Below are 27,067 nucleotides of genomic sequence, written 5' to 3'. Positions count from 1 at the left end.
GGCCTGGAGAGAGAGGGCTGGTAGAAATTTGAACAGGGACAGCAATTGGCCCCTAGGCCAGACTTCGGACATGCCTGAACTAGACTATGTCTTGAAGGAAAATCTTTTCTCCATGTGCACCTACCTATATAGACCATATGGTTATACCATGCCAGATTGTTGTGTGTGTGTGTGTGTTTTGTTTTTTTTTAGAAAAATCTGGTTTCTCTGTCTTTTACTAGTGAACACCAAAAGTTGTCTTCAAACACAAAACCATAATGTGTGCATTTTAAATGCATAGACAGTAGATGGTGCAAGGGTGAGAGCCAGCTGGTTGAAACTGACGTTAAACTGAAAGTGTGAAGACAACTGAAGCAGCCACAGAAGCTGTTGCATGCAAGAAAGCCATGAGTTATATAGAAATATTGGAAAAGAAAATATGCCTAGTAACGTAAGTCAATTAAATCTCTTGATTCCACTTGCCTGTCCAGGACAAGCTGAGAATTATATTGAATCTATCTTGGATTTGATTGATAATCAACAAGAATCAGTACATGGAGGGACTTACAAGTCTTAAAAACATCACCATAAAAGAATTAGTTTTAAATCCCTTAATCTTTCTTTAGGTGGATTTGAATGAGTCAGCTAGTTATTTACTGCAGTCCTTTGAGTCATCATGGTCAGTCATTTCATGACATCCATTTTTCGGCAAACTGCTAGTGAAGACAGAACAATTTTCCATTTTCCAGTTGTCTAGAAATGTGTATCATGTGTCATATCATTTCCTCAACCAGCTATACAGCTCTGCATAAAATTGGTCTGCCCTATGGCTGTTCCATCTATTTTGAATCTAGGACAATCCAGGGATCACCTACGGCATACTCAAAAGTATATTCCACCAGCTCTTGCTTCCAATAGGCTTTTTGACTTAATTTATTATTTATTTATTTGCCATATTTGTACCCCACCCTTCTCACCCTGAGGGGGATTTAGAGCGGCCTTACAATAGACAATTCGATGCCTTATCAAATAAACATACATTAAAAGCATGAAAATTTTAAAAGCAATATAAACATTAAAACCAATTATTGAAAACCACATAATTCGTAATCATAGTCAAAGCCGTTCCAGACATAATTGCACATATTCCCTTAAGTCCAATGATTTTTATGGGTTTAAGCATATTGAACTCTGATATGCATGTGAGTAGGCTTTCCATAGTTTTCATTTTCTTTGGCTTTGCCTGGTTTGCCAAATATTCTTGCCTTTAAAAAGGGATTGAACATTGTGGTCTTAAACTCAGTCCAGAAACATAGTTCAAGTGGTACTAACCTGGTTGGCAACAAGCTGAAATGCTGGTACACACTGTTTTGCCAATTATGGACCTTCAGTGCACAAGAAAAGTATATCAATTTAACAAGCTTCTTTTATTTGTGTCAAATGTGGAGCTTTATTGGAAGGAAGCTTCTCTACAGATATACTTGACTGTCACGGTAAAGTTTCTCACTCTCTCACATAAATAATTTGCAACACTGTCCTCCTTCAGACCAGACTAAAGCACAGTATCTTGTTTGAGCAAGGATGCGGATGTGCCCCTCCCTTCCCATATTCCTTTACTGCAGTTCCCATCAGTCCTGGACAGCACAGCCAATGGTGGTGTGCTGGGAATAGCATTGCAACATCTAGAGGGCTCGTGATATGCGTCTGTGCTAGAGAAACACAGCAAGCAGGGAGAGCTTTACAAAGTGACATTGTTATCTGCAGCCTTTTTCAGTTTTTCAAATGACTGCTTATTCATCTGCAACTCAGAGTAAGATCACTGGCTGCCCTTTATATCTAGTTCCAACTACTAAGTACTTCTGTTCCCCTTAAAAGCTAATGCATTTGCCAGCAGAGTTGACAGTGGCTGCTCTATTAGAGCTGATGATGAATATTAAGGATGGGGCCCTCCAGATGTTGTTCCTCAGCTAGGATTAATGGGAGAGAGCTGCACATTTATTTATTATTTACAGTATTTATAGTCCGCTTTTCTCATCCCGAAGGGAATTCAGGGCGGATTACAATGCACATATACATGGCAAACATTCAATGCCATTAGACATATGACATATAGACAGACACAGAGGCAATTTAACATTTTTCAGCTTCATGAGGGTATGCTCAATTCCGGCCACAGAGGAGCTGCCACTTCATCGTCCACTTGTGAGACCAGTTCCTTGATGGTAGTACTTCCTCATTCCTTTCCACACGCCGTTGGCAGTTTTATGGTGTTGTAAATTAGTTAAATTAGCCTCCCCCGCATAAAGCAGTACCTAAATTTTCTACTCAACAGATGCAACTGTCTTTTGAGTGCTTAGGTCAGGAGCTCAATCCGACCCAGGCTTCAATACCATGACCTCTTGGTCAGTAGTGATTTATTGCAGCTGCGCCACAGCCTGGCCACTGTGCCACAACCCAGCTGCGCCACATTGCCCAACTCTGCTTCAAAGGGACATCCAGCTATTAAAGTGGTTCTCAATCTGGGGTCCCCAGATGTTTTTGGCCTACAACTCCCAGAAATCCCAGCCAGTTTATCAGCTGTTAGGATTTCTGGGAGTTGAAGGCCAAAAACATCTGGGGCCCCCAGGTTGAGAACCACTGAACTATTATACACCAGTCCCTATTTTTGAGATAATACAAAACATTTAGGCTAGTATTTTGCTTTGCCACATGGCTATTAGGTTAACTACATTTAATTGTTAAAGATGCATTACTGATGAAGTACACATAATAAACTTCTCTTGTCCCAGCTCTCTCAAACCTGATGGAAACATTGTTCACCTATTCTCTGACAGTTGGCAAAATGGACCTCCTTTTCCCCAGGCAGCTGATGCCAGTAAAATAGATCAGGGAACAAGATTGTGATCATGACAATAGTGTCAGAATTGTGGTTAATTAAAGATAATGAATAGAGAACAGTTTTCTTGTGCCATCAAATCATTTCTGACTTACGGCAACCCCATCATGTGGATTTCTTGATAGAATTTGTTCAGAAGGGGGTTGCCCTTGCCTTCCTCTGAGGCTGAGAGAGCGCGATTTGCACAAGGGTGACCAAAATGGTCCAAGGTTTGGAAGCCAAGCCCCATGATGGGACACGATAGCCATGTTTAAATATTTGAAAGGATGTCACATTGAGAAGGGGGCAAGCTTGTTTTCTGCAGCTTTAGACTAGGATACAGAGTAATGGATTTGAACGGAAGGAAAAGAAATTCCACCAAAACATTAGGAAGAATGAGGATGCAAGCTCTGGTTTCCTAGTGTCCTAGTTAATATTCGCTCTCAGAGAACAGTTAATCAAACCAAGGAAACTGTTCCATATTTACAGTTGCTAAGTTGCCACTGTGATATTGCCAAGATTGTAACCACCCCACCTCCACTTTCCAAGGCATCGCCTGCATGCGGGGAATTGGGTCATTTTGGCAATTGGAACATGGATAAATGATGTTGGCATCAGATTTGGGTGGCCAGGAATGGGTACTTAATAATAGCTAATGGAGAATACTAGTCCGTGTTCCCTCTTCTTAATACTTTCCAGCAGCTCTTCTTGTGCTTGTTTTCATAATGCAGAAGCAATGTCTCTCCTTCAGTGCTGACCTTCCCTGTTCAGCATGGCTGTTTTCAATCCTGTTTGTATTATTTCAAAACAGAACCAGTAATTCAAGTTGGCACACTAAACCTTCCGACATCCACCCTGCAAGATGTTTTAAACGAAAGAAAGTTAAAGGATGTATCTGTGATTCATAGGAGAAAAGAATTTCTGACAATGTAGGAAATGCCCATGAGTAACTCTTCTTTGAAAACATACTTCTGAAACACAAGAGTGTGTTTTTATTATATTTTTGTGAAGTTTCTCCTCCAAGTGCTTATAGAAATAGCAGATTATTTTGCCTTGCTTAATATATCATGCATGTAGTGTATCTGCCTTTGTGAGAAGTCACTGAAAAACACATTGGCTTGACTTGCATATCTGACTGCAGAGGAGCGTAACTTTGAAGACATCCTGCCATGGGAAGGAAAATGGATTATATTCTAGGAATAGGCATTCTTCATATTTATTTTGTCCCTAAGAAACATTTTCCATTTTTCAAATGATTTATTGCACTTTGTTCAGTTGTCTATAAGTCTCCATGGCAGAAATATATACTTTTCCCTGTCAAAATATAATTCTCGGATGAACCGCACTGCATTCTAAAGAAATTTTTAGAAAGTTATAAAGCTAGAGAAGTTCAGCTAATCATGTTTCATGTTACTGATTTTACATAATCGTGGTTAAAGACACTTTGTTCTGTGCAACTGGACTAACGTTATGAGGAAGGTAATCACTAGCTGGCTTATTACTTCAAATAGAAACATTTTTTCAACTGAAGTCTCTTAGAATGATATTGATATGCATTACAAAATGTACATGTGAAACTCTGAATAAGTATTATTTCTCATCAAAAGAGTTTTCCGTTCTATGCATTTTTCCTTGTTCCCAATGTTAAAGTCTATTCCACTTTCAGAGATTACGAAAAGGACTGTATTAATTACACAAATACCATAATATGCATTTATATTTAAACAACCGAAGAGGAAAACTGCATGCTTATTTTTATGTTTTAAGATGGGGTGCCATAACTGTTAGCTGCCTTTAGCCCCCTTGGGGGAAAAGGCGGGGTATAAAGTAAATAATAATAACACTGCAAAGAATCTAAATATTTTGGCCCTCTATAGCAACTTTGCATCCAGAGCTTAAACACCCCCCCCCCCCCCAATGGGATCCAAAAATAAACCCTGATTTTGCCATTTTATATAAGGGACACCATTTTACTATGCTATTGTACATAATGGGATTTGAGCATACATGGATTATGGTATCCACAGGGAGTCCTGGGACCAAATTTATGTATTTAGTTTTTTTTCCTGTTAATACGCCCCAGATAATAGCAAGGGTCCATTGTAAAGTCTCTAAGCAAGGTAGTGAAGAGTGAAATCTTATGTATCTTTACTCAGCGATTATTCCCACTCCATTTCTATCACGTCTGTGTTGAGGGTTTTACTTCCAGGCAAGCATGCCTAGGATTCAACCCCCAAATATTAAGGATTCAACGTCCAAATTAGTTAACTTTTCTTCACCTGGGTAAAAACACAGAAATACAAATATGCACTTAGAACAAGGGGCATTTTGCCACTCTGATGAACCAATACTGAATATTTAAGCCTCCAGTTGTTGGAGAAGCATGGTCAAAAGGTATAAAATATATCTGTGATATTAATTCACTCCTCAAGAATATTCAATAAACATAAATACACTAAATATTAAACAATTCATAAATGCTGATACATCTTAACATCAAGCTTGTTTGTTTTTGTGTCAGGAACGACTTGAAAAACTGCAAGTCACTTCTGGTGTGAGAGAATGGGCTGTCTGTAAGAACGCTGCCCACGGAACGCCCAGATGTTTGATGTTTTACCATCCCATGGGAGGCTTCTCTCATGTTCTTGCATGAGGAGCTAGAGCTGATAGACGGGAGCTCACCCTGCTTCCTGGATTCAAACCACTGACCTTTTGGTCAGCAGCTCTGCCAGCACAAGGGTTTAACACATTGCGGCACAGAGGGCTCCAACATCAAATTAAAAACAACAATATACAGGAATGAGAATAATTACTGAAGATAGTCAGGAAAAGAGATTTTAAAAACCCCCAATCTAATCCAATTAAGTTTGCAAAAGTGAACTAAGCATATCTTAACCACAGCAGTGTTCCTACACCACAGTACTATTATTCATACTACAGAGCTGGTCTGGCTTTATTTCAATCCTTAGTTTTGTTTCGGGATGGACAAACAAGCAACACAGGAAAAACCAATAAAGACATACCTTTACAATTTCTGACCTTATCTAGTAGGCTTTTATCTACAAAAAAGGAGTTCATGGTGACACAATGGGTTAAACCCTTGTGCCGGCAGGACTGCTGACCGAAAGGTCGGCGGTTCAAATCCAAGGAGCAGGGCGAACTCTGTCAGCTCTACTTTCCCACACAGGGACATGAGAGAAGCCTCCCACAGGATGGTAAAACTTCAAACATCCGGGCATCCTCTGGGCAACATCCTTGCAGACAGCCAATTCTCTCACACCAGAAGCGACTTGCAGTTTCTCAAGTTGCTCCTGGCACACAAAAAAAAAAATCTATAAAAATATGTTTTGCTATCCATTCTTCTAAAACTAAAAACAAAGGAAATGGTTGATAACCTTACTTCAGTTATTTATATCTTGACATAATATGTATTTTAAAATGATTATTGAAATAAATAACTAAACATAGGACTGCAAAAGGAAAATGCAAAGTAATAATAGGAAAGAGCCACATATATTTAAATAATATTTTTATAGAACAAGTTCAGTTTTAAAAACCCTGAATGGTAAGAAGGAAGTTACCCAATGCTGGCAAGAAACCCTTTAAACACACTTAGGTTTAGCTCACTGTTAAATCAGTTTAGCATTTTATAACCCCAAGGAAGCACAGTATGTTAAAGAGAAATGTTAACTTTCCAAGACTAAAGGAAAAACACTTCAAAACATCACGAAGGAAATTGGAATAGATGAAAGTGCAATTGTCATACAGAGGAAATGGCTTAACCTTTTTGCAGAGGTTGCTTATCTATCTGCTTTGCAATTAGATGTAAGCAATTTGGAGATATCAGCATTTGCACATTATAGGAAATGAGAGGTATAAAAACAGGACAAATAAAAGATAAAGAGCCAAGATAATCTTTGCCCAGAAACACTTCAATATAAAACTGTGTTTCGGTTAAAAAACAAATTAGGAGAAGTTGGGCATAGAAAATCACTTTGTCTGGTCTCTTGAACTCCATTGAGGATGATGTTATAGGCTTCTGAAAGCTAATAATCTGGAATTGAAGAGGATCATTTCAGTCAAACTTGTTCCAAAATCACAATAAAGTATTTTAAAATCTTCTTCCTCAGCCCAAGGCAAGAGTATTGCTGAACTTGTTTGGACTTGCTTGCATTTATAACAATTACCATTAGTCTCAGAATAAGCCTTCTGTTGGCAATGCCCTAGCAAAATGTGTACACAACTCCTTTTGGAGAATCATCCCTCACATTAGACCAGACTTTGATCCCATTTCAGTCATCACGGAGGGCCAAAAATGGCAATGCCTGGATTGTACAATCATCTCTACCAGGAAATTGGATAGTTTAGGGCTATGGGTCTCTATAGAGCATGAGTTCTATTGTGGTTAATGAATACAAGGGAACTGCCACCCATACATTTCTGAAATGGAAAACCCATGATCAACTGAACAGAAAGGTTTCTTGTGGAATGGAGCTCCTGTTGAAAAAGTTTTTTGGTTATATTTCCAGGCAAAATTCTGCAAAGTGCATCATTTTTGGACATGAAAAATTGTTCTTATTGCCTTAAATAGTGAATACATTTTTAGTACCTGGCAGAAATATTTATTCACAGCTAAAGACTATAAATAGATTTTCATTTTTAAAAGTCAATATAAGAATATGGATGCAACTAGGTATGTTTAAAAATAATCATGAAAAGCTTTGCCTTGGTACTTAAGGTTTTCATCATGCCATAATACATTTTGGAAGATCAGTGAGATAGAAGCTTACCAATTAGACCTCTCCAATAAGGGAAACTATGTTTGGAAAAGGTTACAGTGATTAAAATTTAGGTTAGAGCAGAGTGCTAAAATTAAAAAAGTCTGAATATATATAGTATTTTGTTATGGAGATTCCAGTCTAAAATCTGAGAGCTGGGTATACACAAGAGGAAGTCACAGTGCCATAATATCTGTTTTAGACAAGTACAGCTCATGCGGTAGGCCTGGGTTTCTCAAACTCTGCTCCTCCAGATATTTTGGATTTCAGTTCCCATAATTTTTTACAGCTGGTGAGCTGGCTGGGTTTTCTGGGGGCTGAAGTCCAAAACACCTAGAGGAGCACAGTTTGAGAAAAACTGCTCTAGGCTTTAAAAAAGGTTTCCCCTGATGTCCAGTCCAGTCATATCTGACTCTGGGGGTTGGTGCTCATCTCCATTTCTAAGCTGAAGAGCTGGCGTTGTCCGTAGACACCTCCAAGGTCATGTGGCCGGCATGACTGCATGGAGCACCGTTATCTTCCTGCCAGAGCAGTAACTATTGATCTACTCACATTGGCATGTTTTCGAACTGCTATGTTGGCCAGAGCTAGAGCTAACAGTGGCCGCTCACGCTGCTCCCGGGGTTTGAACCTGGGACCTTTCGGTCTCCAGCTCAGTGCTTTAACGCACTTCGCCACTGGGGCTCCTTCTCTAGGCTTTAGTTAGGATTAAAACCAGATTCGGAAGCCAAAAAGGGTAAGAACAGATTGTTTATCTCACCAATAGCTTGTCTAATTCCCTTATGATGAAGATAATTTGCTCCAGTTTGTAGTCAGAAATTCAGAACCTTGTCAAATTAGCAAAGAAGAAGACAGCAATGATTTGATACCAAGTCCATTTCTTTTCAATTCCACAAATCAATAGTGACTGCCTTTCTTTGATTTGTAATTGAAGATATTGGGATCTTTTGAAACTACTATCACATATTAACTGTAATTTTCTAAATGAAGATATTGTTGGAAAATGTTTTGGAAATAAACTTTGCCAATATCAGTAACGTTCAGAATCCAGTAATTCTACATGTTATGTATGGAAGCTGCTGAAAAACCTATCTATCTTACATTCACTTAATGTGAACTGGACTAGCCTTAAAGCTATCTCTACTTGCCAGAGGTCTTTGTTTAATTTTGGTTCACTGTCCTTTGTGGGAACCTTGAAATGCACCAAAGCAAAAAGAGCATTTCAGGCTGGATCTACACTGCCCTATATCCTGGGATCCGATCCCAAATTATCTCCTTATACCTGATTATCTGTAGACTCGTATAATCCAGTTCAAATAAAATAATCTGGGATCAGATGCTGGGATATAGGGCAGTGTAGAACCAGTCTAAGCCAGGTCTTCTCCTTTCACACAGGACTGATGTGGATATATCTGAGTTCTAATCTAATAGTACAAAATTTGGTAATTTCTTACTATTCTATCCAAAGCAAACAAGTGTACACAACTTCTTCGCAAGTGCATGGGTGTATTTAATGGCTTTTAAACAATTCAGATCCAACTCAGTAACAATTTAAATTATTATCGAATATCTATGCTGCCCTTGTTATCCAATGGAGTTTCTTACTCTTTACAAAACTATAGTTGCTCAGGATAATGAGCAAAGGAATATAGCTACAAAAGTAGCAATTTTTTGTCAAACAGTAAACTGTTACAAATAAAACAGTTTCACGTCCGCCATGTTTTCAAGGTCTGCGAGTTCTCAAGTTCTGCTCATCTTTGGTTCTTCAAGATCTGACAAGTTTGAAGCCTTGCCCTGTGTCCAATACTGTGGGAAGAAACCAATTCATTTTTAATCTTTTCAAACACCGAAAACACACTTTGCAGATCCAGAAAAGATTAAGACCACAGAACCAGTTTGCCAAGTGTACCAGCGGGTAGGTGATGCGTGGGAAATACGTCATCCAGTGTTTGGCAACATCGCTTTCAGTTGGTAAGTGTAAAGTATAGTCACTCCATCGCTTTGACACTCCATAGAGGGCTTTCACCGTACGCCCCTTTTCAAACCAGCTGATGTTACTGTTGGGATTACAGTTGTATTCCACCCATTCTCTAGTAAAATCACCAAGATGAGGAGGATCTGATTCTTCTAGGTCTATCACTTTGGCCAGTTCTGCTCCTTGAACTGCAATATACTGGTCAGTGACTTTTCTTACTTCTTTGACCCAAGGCTGAGCGTTCTCACAGTCCAGCACTATGATCAGTCGTGAGCAGAAAGAGCCATTCTTCTCCCTCCACCATTCCAAAAGTGTGTCAAGACGCAGTGCATCACCCCCTGCGGCAAAACAGAAATATGGGTATTACATAAAAATCAATACAACATTCCTATTATAGACTAGCCAATCTGCCTGGCTACTTATTTAAGAGTGGCCTAGGGTGGCTTATAAATACAGTAGAGTCTCACTTATCCAAGCTAAATGGGCTGGCAGAAGCTTGGATAAGCGAATATCTTGGATAATAAGGAGGGATTAAGGAAAAGCCTATTAAACATCAAATTAGGTTATGATTTGACAAATTAAGCACCAAAACATCATGTTATACAACAAATTTGGCAGAAAAAGTAGTTCAATACGCAGTAATGTTATGTTGTCATTACTGTATTTACGAATTTAGCACCAAAATATCACGATATATTGAAAACATTGACTACAAAAATGGCTTGGATAATCCAGAAGCTTGGATCAGCGAGACTCTACTGTACAGGCAGTCATTGAATTACAAACATCTGACTTACAAACTATTCATAGTTAAGAATGGGGTAAAACAACAGGATGCGAGATAAATTTACCCTCAGAAGGGGGAAATTCACTCCTGGAAGAGTTGTCATGGGGAAAAGGTGTCTCCACTGAAGCTTTCTCATCAATCTTTGTTTCCACAACAAGTCACATTTTTCAAAATCCAATAATCACAGGGACAGAAAGTGAGGCGAAACCTTTTGAACAGGGGCACAGATAGCAAAACAAGCACCGCAGGGGTGTGAATTCTTACCTATGCTATCCAAAGCTAAATATATATATATGACTGATTTTACAATTAAAAATATACCTGTTTGGACTTACAAACAAATTCAGCTTAAGAACAAGCCTACAGAACCTATCCTGTTTGTAAGTTGCAGATTGCCTGCAGTTAATTTGACAGTTCCTTGCCTTCATGCTTATGCTTTAAATAAGACACAACAAATTAGGAAAACAGAATGATAGTTGGAAAGAAAAGTAAATCCAATAGCTTCTGGGTGGAATCTGATGAGCCTAGGTATGATAGAGCTGTGCCTGCCTCCTCTTCTCTCCCTCCAAGTCCAGAGCAATGGCAGTTGGGACAGAGACAAGGGCCTTTAATCCACTGCTGAGCCTAGGCAGTGTGGAGTTTGTCAATTCTTCTCTCCTTCCAAGGCTAGAGCAATGGCATTGGGATGGAGGGGAGGACCTTTAATCCACTGCTGGGCTTAGACATGATTGGAGTTGTGACTGCCAATTCTTCTTTCCTTTACATCTACTGCTTGACTTAGACATGATGGAACTCAGCCTTCCCTTTCTCTTATGAATTCACTGCAATCTGTGTATAAGATTTAGAAACTCAAGGAATACTCTAATGAGAAGGATTATTGGATTAAATGCAATCACTAAATCAAGGAGGTGATTTATTAACCCTGACAGTAAAACAAAAATAAAACCATCTATTTGTTTGAGAAGCATGTTTCTGAGATACTCCCCACTCCCCCCTATGTTGCTTCCTACAGAAAGCTCTCAAAGCAGAAATATTAAAGGTACTCAGAAAATTATTTTAAAGTAACTTCTTGAAACATTTTTAGAATTATATCCCTCAACCAAGAGTCAATTTTTCTAAAACTGCCTTTCCAAACTGTTTGACTGTTTGTGGCATTTGTTGTTGTGCACCTCCAGAACTTTCCAACTGATAGTGACCCTATCACAGGGCTTTCTTGGCAAGATTTGTTCAGGAGGAATTTGCCTTTGGCTTTCACTTTGGCGAAGAGAGTGCAGAAATTCACTGAATGGGATTCCATGTCTAAGCAGTGACTACAGGCTATTTATTTTACCTACTACTGCAAAATTATTTAGTCTTCACTAATGAAACAAAAATAATATCTTGTCTAATAAGACACATCAATCAGACACACTTATGATTTGTATTCTGTTTGCATTCAAACACTGGGTCATGTTACAATTTCCCGCACGAAAACTGATCCAAAGGCAATCTGTCATCATCATCATCATCATTATTATTATTATTATTATATTCATAATCATATCCTCAGCTGCTGTAAGAAAATCGCACAGACAGACTACAAACAGAGGCACAACTATGTGGCCCAAATGATTCACTGGAACTTATGCCTCAAGTACCACCTCCCTGCAGTAAAGAACTGGTGGGATCAAAAACCTGCAAAGGTTGTGGAAAATGAACACGCAAAGATACTGTGGGACTTTCGAATCCAGACTGACAAAGTTCTGGAACACAACACACCAGACATCACAGTTGTGAAAAAGAAAAAGGTTTGGATTATTGATGTTGCCATACCAGGTGACAGTCGGATTGATGAAAAACAACAGGAAAAATTCAGCTGCTATCAGGACCTCAAGATCGAACTTAAAAGACTCTGGTAGAAACCAGTACAGGTGGTCCGAGTGGTAATCGGCACACTGGGTGCCATGCCAAAAGATCTCAGCCGACATTTGGAAACAATAGACATTGACTAAATTACGATCTGCCAACTGCAAAAGGCCTCCCTACTGGGATCTGCGCGCATCATCCGAAAATACATCACACAGTCCTAAACGCTTGGGAAGTGTTCGACTTGTGATTTTGTGACACGAAATCCAGCATATCTATCTTGTTCGCTGTGTCATACTATGTCATTGTGTCAATAACAACAACAACAATAATAATTTTATTCGTACCCTGCCTTTCTCCTGTGGGGATTCAAGGCAGCTAACAATCCACACTAGACAAATTTTAAAAACAATTAAATAGTAACAGTATGGTAAAAACAGAATTAAAATACAATAAACACACTAAAATGGCCTTTAAAATTCATCTCTCGTGCCCCTTTCCTTCTTTTAGTTGAATGACATTTTCTTTCATGAAAATATTGTCAAGTGCCTAAATGCAAGCTTCACATGATTCCATCGTGGAACATTCTCCTATTTCTTTGGCATCGCTTTCAATTTGACATCTTGAATAAAGTCACTTTGAATTATATGTTGTCTTTTCAGACAGCCGCAGCAACCTGAAGTATTTTTAGTCAGCACCCCTTTACATTTTACACTCTGTACAGCAGACACCAGGTTAGATTCTTCAATGCAGTTCAATCTGCTTTCATATACTTCTAAAGAATGAAATAGCCTGTAAATTAAAGCCTCAAATGATGCAAGATGAAAACACAACAAAGAATAAATCTCATTCTCAGGTATGGTTGGTAGGAATGTTCTACTAATAACAGAAAAAATCAAGAGTCTTATCTGTATACTTCGAATGAATTAGAAACTTGTACATTTAGTTTTCAAAATGGAAACAAATTAAGTAAAAGTTAGTATTTTAAGCTTTAACATGAAAGAGATTATATGAGGAAAAGATGTCAATTTCCATGCAGAAATTTCCATGCCTCCATTTCCATGCAGAAAGTGAGAGACATTTGTTGCTTACATATTTCTAAGTATCCAGATTCACCCATTTTAATTCATAAATACGCTGTATCAAATTCCAATACTAAAAACACCTGTACCATTAAACATAAGTAGGTACAATATAAACTGAAGGAATACATACATTCAAGAAGAGATGATTAAAAACTGGTTACCTGCAAGAGCCCACTCCCCAGAACTGTGAGAGTGGCCACTGTAATATAACACATAGGTATCATGTCGGGGTCCATCAGGTGTTCGAAGTTCAAGAAATGATTTCAGCTTAGAATGAAGAGTATCAAGAGAAAGTCCACTTGTGGAGTAGTCACAGCCATAAGTCTCAATCATATGATACGCAAAAAACCTTTGAATGGCATTTAGCATGCCTGTTGATCTCAAATTTAGTTCTTGTACATGTTCAGGTGGAAGCAATGTTGGCTGGCCATCAGGGCTATGTGATGGAGAAAGGGGGGCACACACATATATTATAATTAATACCTCCCTATTAACATGCACTGATGTAGATATTACCACTTAGTAAACATTTTTTTACCTGTTATTAGCTGCTGGCAAGTCAAATTCAACTTATAGCAACTCTCAAAATAAAATAAAATATTGCCAAATCATCTTGCTATCAACAGCCTTGCTTAGGTCTTTACTTTATCCTTCTATAAAGTAGTCTTACTCTTTTTCTACTACCTTCTACCTTGCCAAGCATCATAACCTGAGCTCCATCATCACTGTAATGACTCAATAATTTTAAAATTGCTATGTTTTGTTACTCATATTTTAAAACAAACCAAGCCAAAGCCTCTAAATAGCTCTGTGGGCTATAGGTAGCACATACAACTAGCATTGTATCTAAGAACAATGGTAAACATGGATCTTTCTATCACCTTCCTGGCATGCCCTTTTATATGGAGGACAAATTCCTTCACTGGTTCAATCTGCAGACTGGTTCTCAACCTTTATAAGAACTTATCTTAGTCAACAAAAGTAAAGGAAACAATATCTCATAGCCTAGAAGAAAATCACACATGGTCTATTAAGTGAGTGAGCTTTCTTATACTGTCCTCTAAAAAAAGACTACAGGAGCTGATCACCCATACTTTGTTGCCCAACCTTGAGTCCCCTTTGGTCCCATGCCTGGTATTGCTTAATATACAGAAATATGAATGTCCATGGCATCTTATGTTGCTGTCTTTCTAAATGCAGAACATTGGAGAAAGCCAATGAGTATTCTGTGTTCACAAACAGCCTGACCTGACATATTAGTAATTTAAAGTGGGCAGAAGTATGTAAAATCTATTTCACTTCAGCACAGGAGCAGCACATAGTGTTTTATAGTACAACTGAAATTTGGCAGGCTTTTAACAGTCTTAGCATTTTAAGCAGTAAATAGCAATACTGATCACAATCAGCTCTTTCATTACAGTTATTATTAAAATGTGATGCGCTAAAATGAACAGGACATTATAGCACACAGAGTTCTTTTAAAATAGATTAAACTGATCTAGGAGAATGGAACACTACACTTTTTGATGCAAATAAGGGATGTTCATTTAGTAGAGAATTAGTCTTATGTAATTCTGCCCTCAGAATGTTTCAAAGTACAGTAGAGTCTCACTTATCCAACATAAATGGGCCGGCAGAACGTTGGATAAGCGAATATGTTGGATAATAAGGAGGGACTAAGGAAAAGCCTATTAAAAATCAAATTAGATTATGATTTTACAAATTAAGCACCAAAACATCATGTTATACAACAAATTTGACAGAAAAAGTAGTTCAATACACAGTAATGCTATGTAGTAATTACTGTATTTACAAATTTAGCACCAAAATATCATGATATATTGAAAACATTGACTACAAAAATGCGTTGGATAATCCAGAATGTTGGATAAGTGAGTGTTGGATAAGTGAGACTCTACTGTACTTCTCATTAGAAGGCAAGGAGAGATACATGTTACCTTAAATGTTTTTCCAGGTATAATGAATAATGTTAAAATTCCCTCTAAGTGCCTTGATATAATTTTTGGACGGAAGATTCAAAGCAAGAGATTTATGAAGCTGTTTTATTTTCTGTAAAACTAAAAATGTGTCATCCAAGTTGGCATTTGGTTTCTGAACTAAGATTCCAATACTGAACAAAAAGAAATCAAAATTTCAAAAACCTTCTCTCCATCCTAAATCTTAAAAGAGGTTTCTCCTATGTCAGGGGGTTTGGGAATTAATTTAAATGACACATAATTACATCTCCATGCACATCACAATTATATCATATTCAGAAGTTTAGTAAATCAAGCCAATAAATTAATATTTCACTGGTGAGATAGAAGCTGATGCTGGTACGCCCAATAAGGTGTAATATTTACATTAACTGTCCACTTGTAAAAGCATAAGGATACCTGCAGAAATTTGTAGGAATCACAACTGCATAACCAACACAGGTTCCTCCTAAGCAGTTTCCCAATTCATGAAAAAGGCCATGAGCCATGGATTCAAGAGGCAAAACAATCAGAAACACGCTCATGAAGATTCCATTGGATTTCTATAACAGAAGATTTATAGAGTTAAATTAGAAGAGTACATAAATATAAAAATGAAAAAAAAAATTTGGCTATTTTTGTCCACCAGCCTAAACAGATAACACTTTGCAAATAAACCAAAAAGGAAAAGGCAAGCTAAAACGTCTGATTACAATCTACACTTTAGGAAAATGGCTGAATTCAACGTTCTTTTACACTTAATCTGAAATAGGATTGTTTTCATCAACAAGAAAATTGAATCTGATCCTAAACTCATTCTCCTGTACAAAGATCTATACATACACTGTGGATTGAACAACATAACTTTATATAGCATTACCTAAACATTTACTTAAAGCCATTAAACCAGACTTTATAAAATAAGGAAATACATTTATAATTTAATTATTTATTTGAAGACTGAGATCCTTGTCTTTCTGATTACAAAAGAAAGTATTCACAGGGACTCAAATATCTTACACAAGGCATGTTCAGGCAAATTAAAAAGGGAATTGTGGAATAGTAATTCCAGTGGACTTAATATAAATATGCAAAGTTGTATCCAAAGCAAAACTGGAAAGCAGAGTAATGAACTACTGCAGTATTTGAAACGATTCAAAGATAAACTGTATAAATGTAATCTCCATGCTGATTTGATAGTTGTGGCATTACTCGTGACACTATTAGGCTTCCAACGAAATATAAAGGATTTCATTGCTCATTCTCTTTTCTTTAGAACTGACTAACAGAATGCTAATCAGTACTTTTAAAATGTTGAATAAGGGCTGCTGACATTGTAAAAGTATACCAGTCTGTTTAAGATAGATGTTTTTGAAACACAAAAAGTCAGTTTCCAGCTTATCAATACAACTCTGACTAGCCATATAAAGACAGGTGGCCACTTCAGAATGATTCTTACTTAAATCTTTTGGGCGAAGTTAAAAATGGACAGATTAACTCTCACCAAAGGTTACCATTTGTTCCTGGGCTGCCCTCATTTTACAATGGGAATAAAATTCCACTTACCAGTAGGCCATTCAGTAGCTATTAACAGGGATGCCACAGACTACATACTGCACAAAGCCTATAAATTCTCTATCAGTGTCAGAAACAGTAACAACAACAACAACAACACCTTCTTACCCGCCTCTCCTTGTGGCTCGAGACAAGTCAGATATATGCTGCAATTAAGTGAGGAGTTCAATGCAAGTTTAGTTTTTCTCTTATACACATATACCAGCCCACTACAGCAATGCAGTTTGCTTCCAAATTATTATTTAAATGGCAGTTTTTAAAACATTCCCGTCTTTACTGCAGAAAAATTGCAACAGTCATTCTTTCAAGTTACAGTATATCAAGAGAAAAACTCCCCACAGTACCATGAAAAATAGCTCAGCTAGGCATCTCCGCTAAGGTGACACATGCTAGAAACTAATATATAATCTCCCCTCCATTAATAGACAAGAGAACAGGGTGTAAAAGCATTGGAACATACCTGCCAACATACAGCACCCAAAATGGCTGTTGAAAAAAGGCTGAAAAAGACAAGCCGTTCTGAAATCAAGCAAAAATGGCGCATTCCTTTAGATGCCATGACTCTATCAAGGCTGTTGTTCTCTGTCCTGTGCGTGTAATAAATTTTGTGGCAGTCATTTAATTTTGTATGAAATCCCCAGAGAGTTATAAGAAAAATGACATGGCAGACCATCCAGAAAATGCCAAAAATAGAAAAACCTGGAATCACAAAATACCAGAGATCCAAATCACCCAGTTTAAGGGCTGACAGAATAAAAGAAATGAGTTCAATAAGTCCGACAAAGATGACTGAAAATCTTCGGCAGGCTCGTCCACGATACAAATAAGGTTTCCAACGTTCTGTTACTGAGAGGCCACTGAAGTAAATATCAAGAAGAGGGTCTGTTACTAAACAGCTAAAAAAACATCCCAAGGCAAATGGATTGGTTGGTATGTTTAGGGATGGAAAAAATAATAATGAGGCAAGGACTCCAAAGATCACCAAATTGGGAATTGCTAGGAAAGACTTCATCCGCAAGTCAATAATGAGCATTGCCAAGGCCACAACCAATAAGATAATGCTCATGGATTTTTCTACTAACATAGTAGTGCTGGCGATTGCGAATCCAACAAGCTCAAGAAATTCAACTGTTGTCAGTAAAGTGGGTCGATGATGAATGCAGCCACATATTCTTTGAACCAATGCATATAATATTCTTATAATTATTGAGGAAAGCAGCAAATATTTGGTTGCTTCTTCTTTCACATCATTTTTGAAAGAATTATTATCAAGAAAACAGAGAAGGCCAATTAAAAATCCAAACCAAAGATTAGAGAGACTTAAACTTGCTGCTTCCATTGAAAAATAATAATAAAGTATACTGGCAATCCCAAGAACAAAAAGTCCTAGGATAAATATTACAAGTATTAATGCATCCGCAGTCTTTTCCCACCTGACATAAAGGCCCATACATATTGCAACCAATAAATTAATTCTGGCTAAATAGCCCAGATACCGGACAGAGGAGTGCATGTTCATTTCTCGATTTGCTTCTTCCAGTCTTGTCATTGCTGCATAGAGACAATGGCTAACACAGTAACGCAATGATCTACACATGTAAGCTGGTTAGTAGGGCTAGTATCCACGTCACAGAAAATGAAAGTCCGAATTTCATTTAAGGAATGCAATGCAAAAGCAGGTTTCTTCAGTATAGTTTCACCAACAGTTGTCTCAGATCAATGAAGTCCTGAAAGAACAACAACAGAATCATCAAGCTAGACAGATTTATCAGATGTACAGCTTTGGCCTACATCAAGTATGCCAACAATGCTTTTTCCTCCCTTATAGAATTTTCAATGCCCCTCACTCAAAAATCTCTCCAGAAAGTAATCCATTTGTTTTAAACATGTCACGTGATTCTGTATTACAGTAGAGTCTCACTTATCCAACACTCGCTTATCCAACGTTCTGGATTATCCAACGCATTTTTGTAGTCAATGTTTTCAATATATTGTGATATTTTGGTGCTAAATTCGTAAATACAGTAATTACTACATAGCATTACTGCATATTGAACTACTTTTTCTGTCAATTTTGTTATATAACATGACATTTTGGTGCTTAATTTGTAAAATCATAACCTCATTTGATGTTTAATAGTCTTCTCCTTAATGCCTCCTTATTATCCAACATATTCGCTTATCCAACGTTCTGCCGGCCCGTTTATGTTGGATAAGTGAGACTCTACTGTATTTACATATGAAATATGAACATGAGTATCTCTTAAAAACTGCTTCAGAGAATTTATCTGCATGGGTGATAAAGACCTTAGTTGTGCTAATGGAAACAATTCTGTCACCACAACCATCCTTTGACTACAGTGAACCTACATAAGTTACTTTGTATTTTCAGTCTCACAAAAAGCAAGTTTTAAATAAGATGTATGGAATTTTTAGGGCAAGGGTGGGGAATTAAACTCTTTACACAATGATCCTGTCCACAGGAGGAATGATGCTCACATGCTTGGTGCTGCTGAGTCCCCAGCTGGAGTATCAATGAGATCTTCTTTTGCTGGTACCTCTACTGGGATCTTAGCCTTGCTCCAATTTTTCATCCTGCACAGGGAAGGCAAGGGGATGGGGGTTAAGATGTCATGAGCTGACACTTTAGGAACCAGTTGAGCACAGTCTGACATATCCCTTGTAATCTCTATGGAGAGAAAAAAAAGTCAGACTGGGTGCTTTCAGATGCCATTGCAGAAGGCAGTTCAATCAGATCTCACAAGGAGGGCTAGGTGCACCCAGCTCTAGTATTCCCTCCTTTCCAAAGAAAGCTCAGAAAGAAAAGAACAAAATAACAAGCTGTGTCTTCAAGGCACAGTTTACTGGTTCTCACAGCATCATCTTTTTATTGGAGAGGAGGGGTAAACTGAGCAAACTCCACAGAAACCAAAAACTTTAGTCATTTAAAAAGATTCAGTTGGACCTCAAATCTCCAGCTGAGAGCACATCATTCCCTCTTCACTTTCCATGTGCAGGAACTGGATGACTCCCGAGTCTGGACTCAGTACTTTGAACGCCCGCCAGTGAGCCATTTGCAATCAGCATTTGCAAAGCTTGCTAAAAAAAAAAAAGCTGATTTTCCTTTTTGTGGAATACAGCTGAGGCCCCTCCCACACAGCTGAATAAAATCCCACATTTTCTGCTTTGAACTGGATTATATGGCAGTGTGGACTCAGATAACCCAGTTCAGAGTAGATATTGTGGGATTTTCTGCCTTGATATTCTGGATTATATGGCTGTGTGGCAGGACCCTGAAGCATTTTCTGCAGCCCACTGCAAACACTACATGTTGTTGCTAACAGATTTGTCTAAATAGCATTCAGAAACCTTTTCATGTTGTCATTTTTGTTACCCCAACACTGAACTAAAGGGATCCCATTTGGGGTTGGGACCCACACAGCCCCTTCACAGTTGTATAAAATCCCACATTATCTGCTTTGAACTGGATTATATGGCAGTGTGGAAGGGCCCTAAGAAGCAGTGTTTTCACAAACAATTAAGTGCAACTGAGGGCCCTTCCACACAGCCATATAACTCAGACTATCAGGGCAGACAACCCACAATATCTGCTTTGAACTGGGTTATCTGAGTTCATACTGCCATATAATCCAGTTCAATGTGGATTTTATAAAGCTGTGTAGAAGGGGCCACAGGGCCCTTCCAAACAGCCCTATATTCCAGAATATCAAGGCAGAATATCCCACAATAGCTGCTTTGAATTGGGTTATCTGAGTCCACCCTCAGATAATGTGGGATTTTCTGCCTTGATATTCTGGGATATAGGGCTGTGTGGAAGGCCCCTTAGATGACTGCCATATCATCCAGAAAAGCCAATAATGTAGATTTTATACAATGGTGTAGAAGGGGCTATCTCAGTCCACATTGCTACATGTTCCAATTCAATGCAGAAAATGTGGGGATTTATACAGCTGTGTGAAAGGGGGCTCAGATAAGCCAGTTCAAAGCAGATATTGTGGGATTTTCTGCCTTGATATTATGGAGCCCCTTCCACACAGCTGAATAAAATCCAACATTATCTGCTTTGAACTGGAATATATGGCAGTGTGGGCTCAGGGCACTTCCACACAGCCCTAAGAATATCAAAGCAGAAAATCCCACATTACCTGCTTTGCATTGGAATATATGACAGTGTGGACTCGGATAACCCAGTTCAAAGCAGATATTATTAGATTTTCTGCCTTGATATTCTGGTATATAGGGCTGTGTGGAAGGGCCCTTTGATAACCCAGTTCAAAATAGATATTGTGGGATTGTCTGCCTTGATATTATGGGGCCCCTTCCACACAGCTGAATAAAATCCCACATTATCTGTTTTGAACTGGGATATACGACGATGTCGACTCAAATAATCCAGTTCAAAGCAGATATTCTGGGATTTTCTGCCTTGATATTCTGGGATATATGGCTGTGTGGAAGAGCCCTTAGAGAGAGTGGAACTTCCTGACGGCTCCAAAGACGCAACAGGAGGTCGCCCTCGTTTCTTTAGGTGCTTCCTCCTCTCTCACAAACTGTCTACTCACTGGGAAACGGGGCCATTAACTGGGCCAAGAAAGGCCGCAGCTCTCTTTGAAGGCAAGGAGAGCGGCCTCCAGAGAACAAACCTGCCTGCGAGGCGCACGCCTCCCGCTTGGGCCCCCGTTCCTCCTCCTTTCCGCCTTAAACACGTGCGCCGGGCCCTTTCTACCTCCGCGCCACCTCTTTCCTCAGAACTCACCGGCGGCCGCTTCCTCTCAAAACTTCCCCTCCCGCCGCCATTTTGGCCCGTCTTCCTCCGCGCTCCGGCCGGGTACGGGAAGCGCGGGGGCTCAAGCCAGGCAGAAGTCGGAGCGGGTGGGCGGCGGCGCGTGCCTTCCGCTTCTCCTTCCTAAAGAGACCTGGCTCCGTCCTGCGGGGCTTTGGCGCTCTCTCGGCGCTCCCAACACTGACTGACCCTCCCTATGTAGCCCTTCAAGGCGTTAACATTCCTTTTTCCCTCCTTTCTCGTGTGTAGCAGCGCAGACGTCACTCTCTCAAAGGAATGTGGGGCAGTGTTTGCTGGGACGCACGCCTTTGTTTAGGCGGGAGTTTGCTGCTGGGAATGGCCTCAGTCCCCAGAGACAGAAGAAGAGCAGAGGAGACAGGTTTCCACCCAGAGGCGGGAACAATGACTCTTTGGGAATCCCACTGGAGGATTGCAGCACACCGAAATACTTGGGAATTACCCTGGACCATGCTCTGACTTACAAGAAGCATTGCTTGAATATCAAGCAAAAAGTGGCTGCTAGAAATAATATCACGTAAACCTGACTGAGGATCACAACCAGACACAGTGAATATACCTGCCTTTATGCTCTGCTGCTGAATACATGTGTGGGAGTTCATGTCACCACATTAAAACTGGATGTGGCTCTTAATGAGACATGCCGCATTATCACAGGATGTCTATGTCCCACACCACTGGAGAAATTATACTGTTTAAACAGTATTGCACCACCTGATATCCATCAAGTAGCAGCCAAAAATGAAAGGACCAAGGCAGTGACATCTCTGGCCCATCCCCTGTTCGGATATCAGCCAGCACGCCAATGCCTTAAATCAAGAAATAGTTTTCTAAGATCTACAGAGATACTCGCAGGCACACCTCAGCAAGCGAGAGTCCAAAAGTGGCAGGCTAAAACCCAGAACCTCAGTGGTTGATACCAAATGAGAGACTCCCTCCCGGGCACACAGAAGATACAGCGACTTGGAAGGCACTCTGGCACTACGAGATGAAGAGCCAATCCTAGCAAATGGGGCAACAAAGTGGAATCCACGACATGTGAGTGTGGAGAAGAGCAAACAACAGACCACTTACTACAATGCAGTCTGGGCCCTGCCACATGCACAATGTAGGAACTTCTTATAGCAACACCAGAGGCACTCCAAGTAGCTAGCTACTGGTCAAAGGACATTTAGTATAATGCCAAGTCTTTAACTTTGTTTGTGTTTCTAAATACACTACAACTGTAGCCTCAGTTTTCTTCTGACACGATAAATAGCTCACCATGGCCCCTTCCACACAGCTGTACAAAATCCACATTGAACTGGATTATCCGGCAGTGTGGACTCAGATAATCCAGTTCAAAGCAGATATTGTGGATTATCTGCCTTAATATTCTGCATTATATGGCTGTATGGAAGGGCCCAAAGTTAGGATAGTTTGCTGGGGCTGGAGGCAGGTGATGATGGTAATAATTTCTGGGTTGCTGTGAGTTTTCTGAGTTGTATGGCCATTTTCCAGAAGCATTCTCTCCTAATGTTTTGCCCACATCTATGGCAGGCATCCTCAGAGGCTGTGAAGTCTGTTGGAAAACCATGCAAGTGGGATTTATATATCTGTGGAAGGTCCAGGGTGGGAGAAAGAACTCTTGTCCGCTGGAGGCAAGTGTAAATGGTGCAATTGGCCAGCTTGATTAGCATTGAATGTCCTTGAAGCTTCAAAGGATACCAGCACACTTTTAAAAGCAGGCATTCTTTTACAAACACCACTTTCCATGAGATCATTCCCTTGAAGCCCCTTACACTAAAGAAGATAGGCCTCCTTTCCTTTTTGAGACCCCACTTTCCATGGGATCATTTCCTTCCCCCCCTTTAGCTGCTACACTAAAGGAGACAGGCACACTTTTTAAAACACTTATTTCAATGGGACCTACATTGTCTTTAAACCACTAATGGAAACAGAAGGAGCATTAGCAGACCATCCATATGAATGGCCATATGGAAATGTCACAAAGTAATTTGAGAAACCCACCACTTCCTATCGCAAGGAAAATGCCGATTTTAAGCATTTCTATGCACAGGGAGTAGATCATAGAATCATAGAATAGTAGAGTTGGAAGAGACCACATGGGCCATCTAGTCCAACCCCCTGCTAAGAAGCAAGAAATCGCATTCAAAGCACCCCCGACAGATGGCCATCCAGCCTCTGCTTAAAAGCCTCCAAGGAAGGAGCCTCCACCACGGCCCCGGGGAGAGAGTTCCACTGTCGAACAGCTCTCACAGTGAGGAAGTTCTTCCTGATGTTCAGGTGGAATCTCCTTTCCTGTAGTTTGAAGCCATTGTTCCGCGTCCTAGTCTGCAGGGCAGCAGAAAACAAGCTTGCTCCCTCTTCCCTATGACTTCCCTTCACGTATTTGTACATAGCTATCATGTCTCCTCTCAGCCTTCTCTTCTGCAGGCTAAACATGCCCAGCTCTTTAAGCCGCTCCTCATAGGGCTTGTTCTCCAGACCCTTAATCATTTTAGTCGCCCTCCTCTGGACGCTTTCCAGCTTGTCAACATCTCCCTTCAACTGTGGTGCCCAAAATTGGACACAGTATTCCAGGTGTGATTTCTGCCTGTCTTTGAACCACGGGAAGCAGTCCTGCATTGGGAAGCAGTCCTGCATCATTTGCTGGCCTCTGTGGGAGTCCATCTTTGAAATGTGTTGAAACAGAGGAAAACTTCCATATGAGGTTCAAAATGTGAGCACAAATGCTATGTCTCTGGAAGGCTTGTTTGTATGTGTGAAGAAAGAAGTCATCCTAAAATCTTAGGTGGCTTACATTGCAATGCCCACCAGGCTTTGTATAGTTAATAGCAAGGCAAATCCCAAAGCTGCTGCTCACTTGTAGTGATCTTAACTATCTGGAAAATACACCAGATTGACCAATGTTCATGTGCTGTGCATGCATCTTGTGCCTTTCAATGCCGTCCCAGAAACTTATTGTACGTTTTGTTCAAAATAAGTGCCAGGGCCAGCTCTAGGCGATGGCAAACTTGGGAAATTCCCAGGAACAGTAGTTAGCCTATCACAACAGATCTTCTTTGCACAATATATTCCAAAATGTATGTAATATAAGACAAGCTCTGTTTGTTCATATGGCTTGTTCCAAGGGAGCCTCACTGTGGTGATGATACGCAAGGGCCATGAAACCTTGGAGCATACGTGCATACCTTCGTGACCGTATCTCCTACCACAAGCCTACACAATCCCTTCGCTCATCAGGGGAAGCTTTCCTGTCCCCACTCCCGATATCCCAGACCCGCCTTGTGGGAACAAGGGAGAGGGCCTTTTCTGCTGTGGCCCCCCGATTGTGGAATTCTCTGCCCGCGGAGATTAGGCAAGCCCCCACACTAGCAGCCTTCAAGAAAGACTTGAAAACATGGCTCTTTCGCTGCGCTTTTGGAGAGTAACCATTTTATATTTCTTTTCCGTTGCTCCCCCTAATATCTATCCTCCAGAATACCCCACTCCCTTATGACCCTGTTCGCTGTGGTTTTTATTTTTATGTCTTTCTCACCCCGAGTTTTAACTTAATGTTCATGTGGGTCTGCCCTTGTTTTTATTGTCTCCTTGTTTTATTTTGTAATGGATATTATTTACTGTATTGTTTATTGTATTGTGTTGTGCTGTTCTTTTATATGCTGTTTACATTGTATTGTTTTGGGCGTGGCCCCATGTAAGCCGCCCCGAGTCCCCATTGGGGAGATGGTGGCGGGGTATAAATAGTTATTATTATTATTATTATTATTATTATTATTATTATTATATGTCAATACATCCTATTCATTTAATTTTTAGGTAAGAAAAATAAAGACTAGGATTGCATCTTAATTGGACACATGCCCCACTGTGTACAATGGGATTTATATCCAAGTAATTGAACAAGGGGAACCATCTTAGGTTAGTGCTTTAAGTGTTAGATTATGACTCTGGAGACCAAGATTCATGGTCCCACAGAGCCATGGTAGCCCTTTGGCTGACCGTGGGCAAGTCTCACTCTCTCATCTTCAGAGGGAGACAAAGGCAACACCTCATGAACAAATCTTGCCAAGGAACCCTCACGATGGGTTCACTTTTGTGTTGCCATAAATCAGAAATGATACGAAGGCACCTTGTAACAATTGAAGAGGAGTGTATGCACTGCACCAGGTTAATAGGATTCCCTCGCTCCAGTCAGTTTTGGACAGAGGAAAAAATGCCAGTGTGAATACAGTGGCAAGGTGTGGAAAGTTATATAAAGAACTGAGCCACGTTCTAGAATGGCTAAGACAAGCAAGGCACACCCTTGTATTACCTGCCAAGGTGTCAGTACTGGAAGCAGAAATGTAAATGATAAAATGGGAGGTAGGTTGCATTGGTAACCAAACATTAAAGTCTCATAGTTTTAATTATGTTGCTGTGACAACTGGGTTCCCCCCTCCAATGTGTATGAAAAAGTGCAATGGAAGCAGCTTTGTCAGAACACAAAGCCAACCAACTTAGTGCAAACAGACGTTCTTAAAAACCTCTATATTCTTTGAAAAACTGGAGCAGCTATAATTTATGTAATCCTGCTTAATTTACAGCAAGTATTGATATACTTGTTGTAAATAAAGGATTACATAAATAACATAAATTATTAGTCTACTTTAATTGTGATGGTTCTTGCCACTGAAGCCCTTGGCCTGGCAGTTTAAGAAGCGATAATTCCCAAGCTGAGAGCGCCAGTGCCTCACCAAACTATAAACTCCAGGATTTCATAGGATGGAACATTGGCAATTAACGGGGAATAATAGTGCTATAATTGTGTAGTAGGAATGGGTCCCCAGATTGGTGCAACTAGAGGGAGCAATTTTCGCCCTATATTCTCTACAATAGCCCCTCTTCTCATAAAAGTTAGGAGGGTGGAAGATTCTCCTGAAATGTTTGGTTTGTGAGCAGGAACTCCTCTCCCCCAATTAAGTGCACACACCTTGTAGGAGCGCCACTGACAAAAGGTAGCTATAGTTGATTTGAGAGAATCCCTTCTTCCCAGCTTGATCCCATTCAAACCCTGTGTAGCATTGGGTAGGCAAACAGAAGGCTGCTATTAGGAGGGAGCAAGAAAATTAATCTATCAGCTTAATGTACACTGCAGAATTAAGGAAGTTTGACAGCACTTTAAGCACCACGGCTCAATGCTATGTCATCCTGGAAGTTGTGGTTTTACAAGGCCTTTGGCTTCTCTGCCTAAGACTACTGGTTTGCCTCGCCAAACCACAATTTCCAAGATTCCACAACACTGAGCAGTTAAAGTAGTTTCAAACTGCATTAATTCTGAAGCACCGACGGTTACATATATTGAGGCTTAGATCCAATGTACTGGAT

The 27,067-nt window shown here is 39.8% G+C and overlaps 1 protein-coding gene across 2 annotated transcripts; it reads right to left on the bottom strand.

Moving 5' to 3' along the window:
• Positions 1-6,366: 6,366 nt before the first annotated feature.
• Positions 6,367-21,962, bottom strand: tmem168 (transmembrane protein 168). Of its 2 annotated transcripts, none has more exons than XM_062982446.1 (6): positions 21,540-21,962; positions 19,375-19,470; positions 17,336-18,602; positions 15,721-15,863; positions 13,486-13,760; positions 6,367-9,945 (listed from the first exon to the last, which is right to left on the bottom strand). In XM_062982446.1, the coding sequence occupies exons 3-6, from the start codon at positions 18,470-18,472 to the stop codon at positions 9,398-9,400; spliced, it is 2,103 nt and encodes a 700-aa protein (XP_062838516.1). In that variant the 5' UTR covers positions 18,473-18,602; positions 19,375-19,470; positions 21,540-21,962; the 3' UTR covers positions 6,367-9,397. The 2 variants fall into 2 exon arrangements, with proteins under 2 accessions (XP_062838516.1, XP_003221253.1); XM_003221205.4 differs by having other exon boundaries at positions 21,653-21,962.
• Between the last annotated feature and the right edge of the window lie 5,105 nt (positions 21,963-27,067).

Source organism: Anolis carolinensis, chromosome 5, assembly GCF_035594765.1.
Source record: "Anolis carolinensis isolate JA03-04 chromosome 5, rAnoCar3.1.pri, whole genome shotgun sequence".
In the NCBI taxonomy this organism is placed as follows: Eukaryota; Metazoa; Chordata; class Lepidosauria; order Squamata; family Dactyloidae; genus Anolis; species Anolis carolinensis.
This window is presented reverse-complemented; position numbering and strand designations above follow the sequence as displayed.

Coding starts and splice junctions, on each gene's coding strand:
- tmem168 (XM_062982446.1), bottom strand. CDS start 18,472: ATGTGTAGATCATTGCGTTACTGTGTTAGCCATTGTCTCTATGCAGCA. Junction 13,761..15,720: donor ATTCCTACAAATTTCTGCAG/GTATCCTTATGC, acceptor TCCATCACATAG/CCCTGATGGCCAGCCAACAT. Junction 9,946..13,485: donor TGGGGAGTGGGCTCTTGCAG/GTAACCAGTTTT, acceptor GTTTTGCCGCAG/GGGGTGATGCACTGCGTCTT.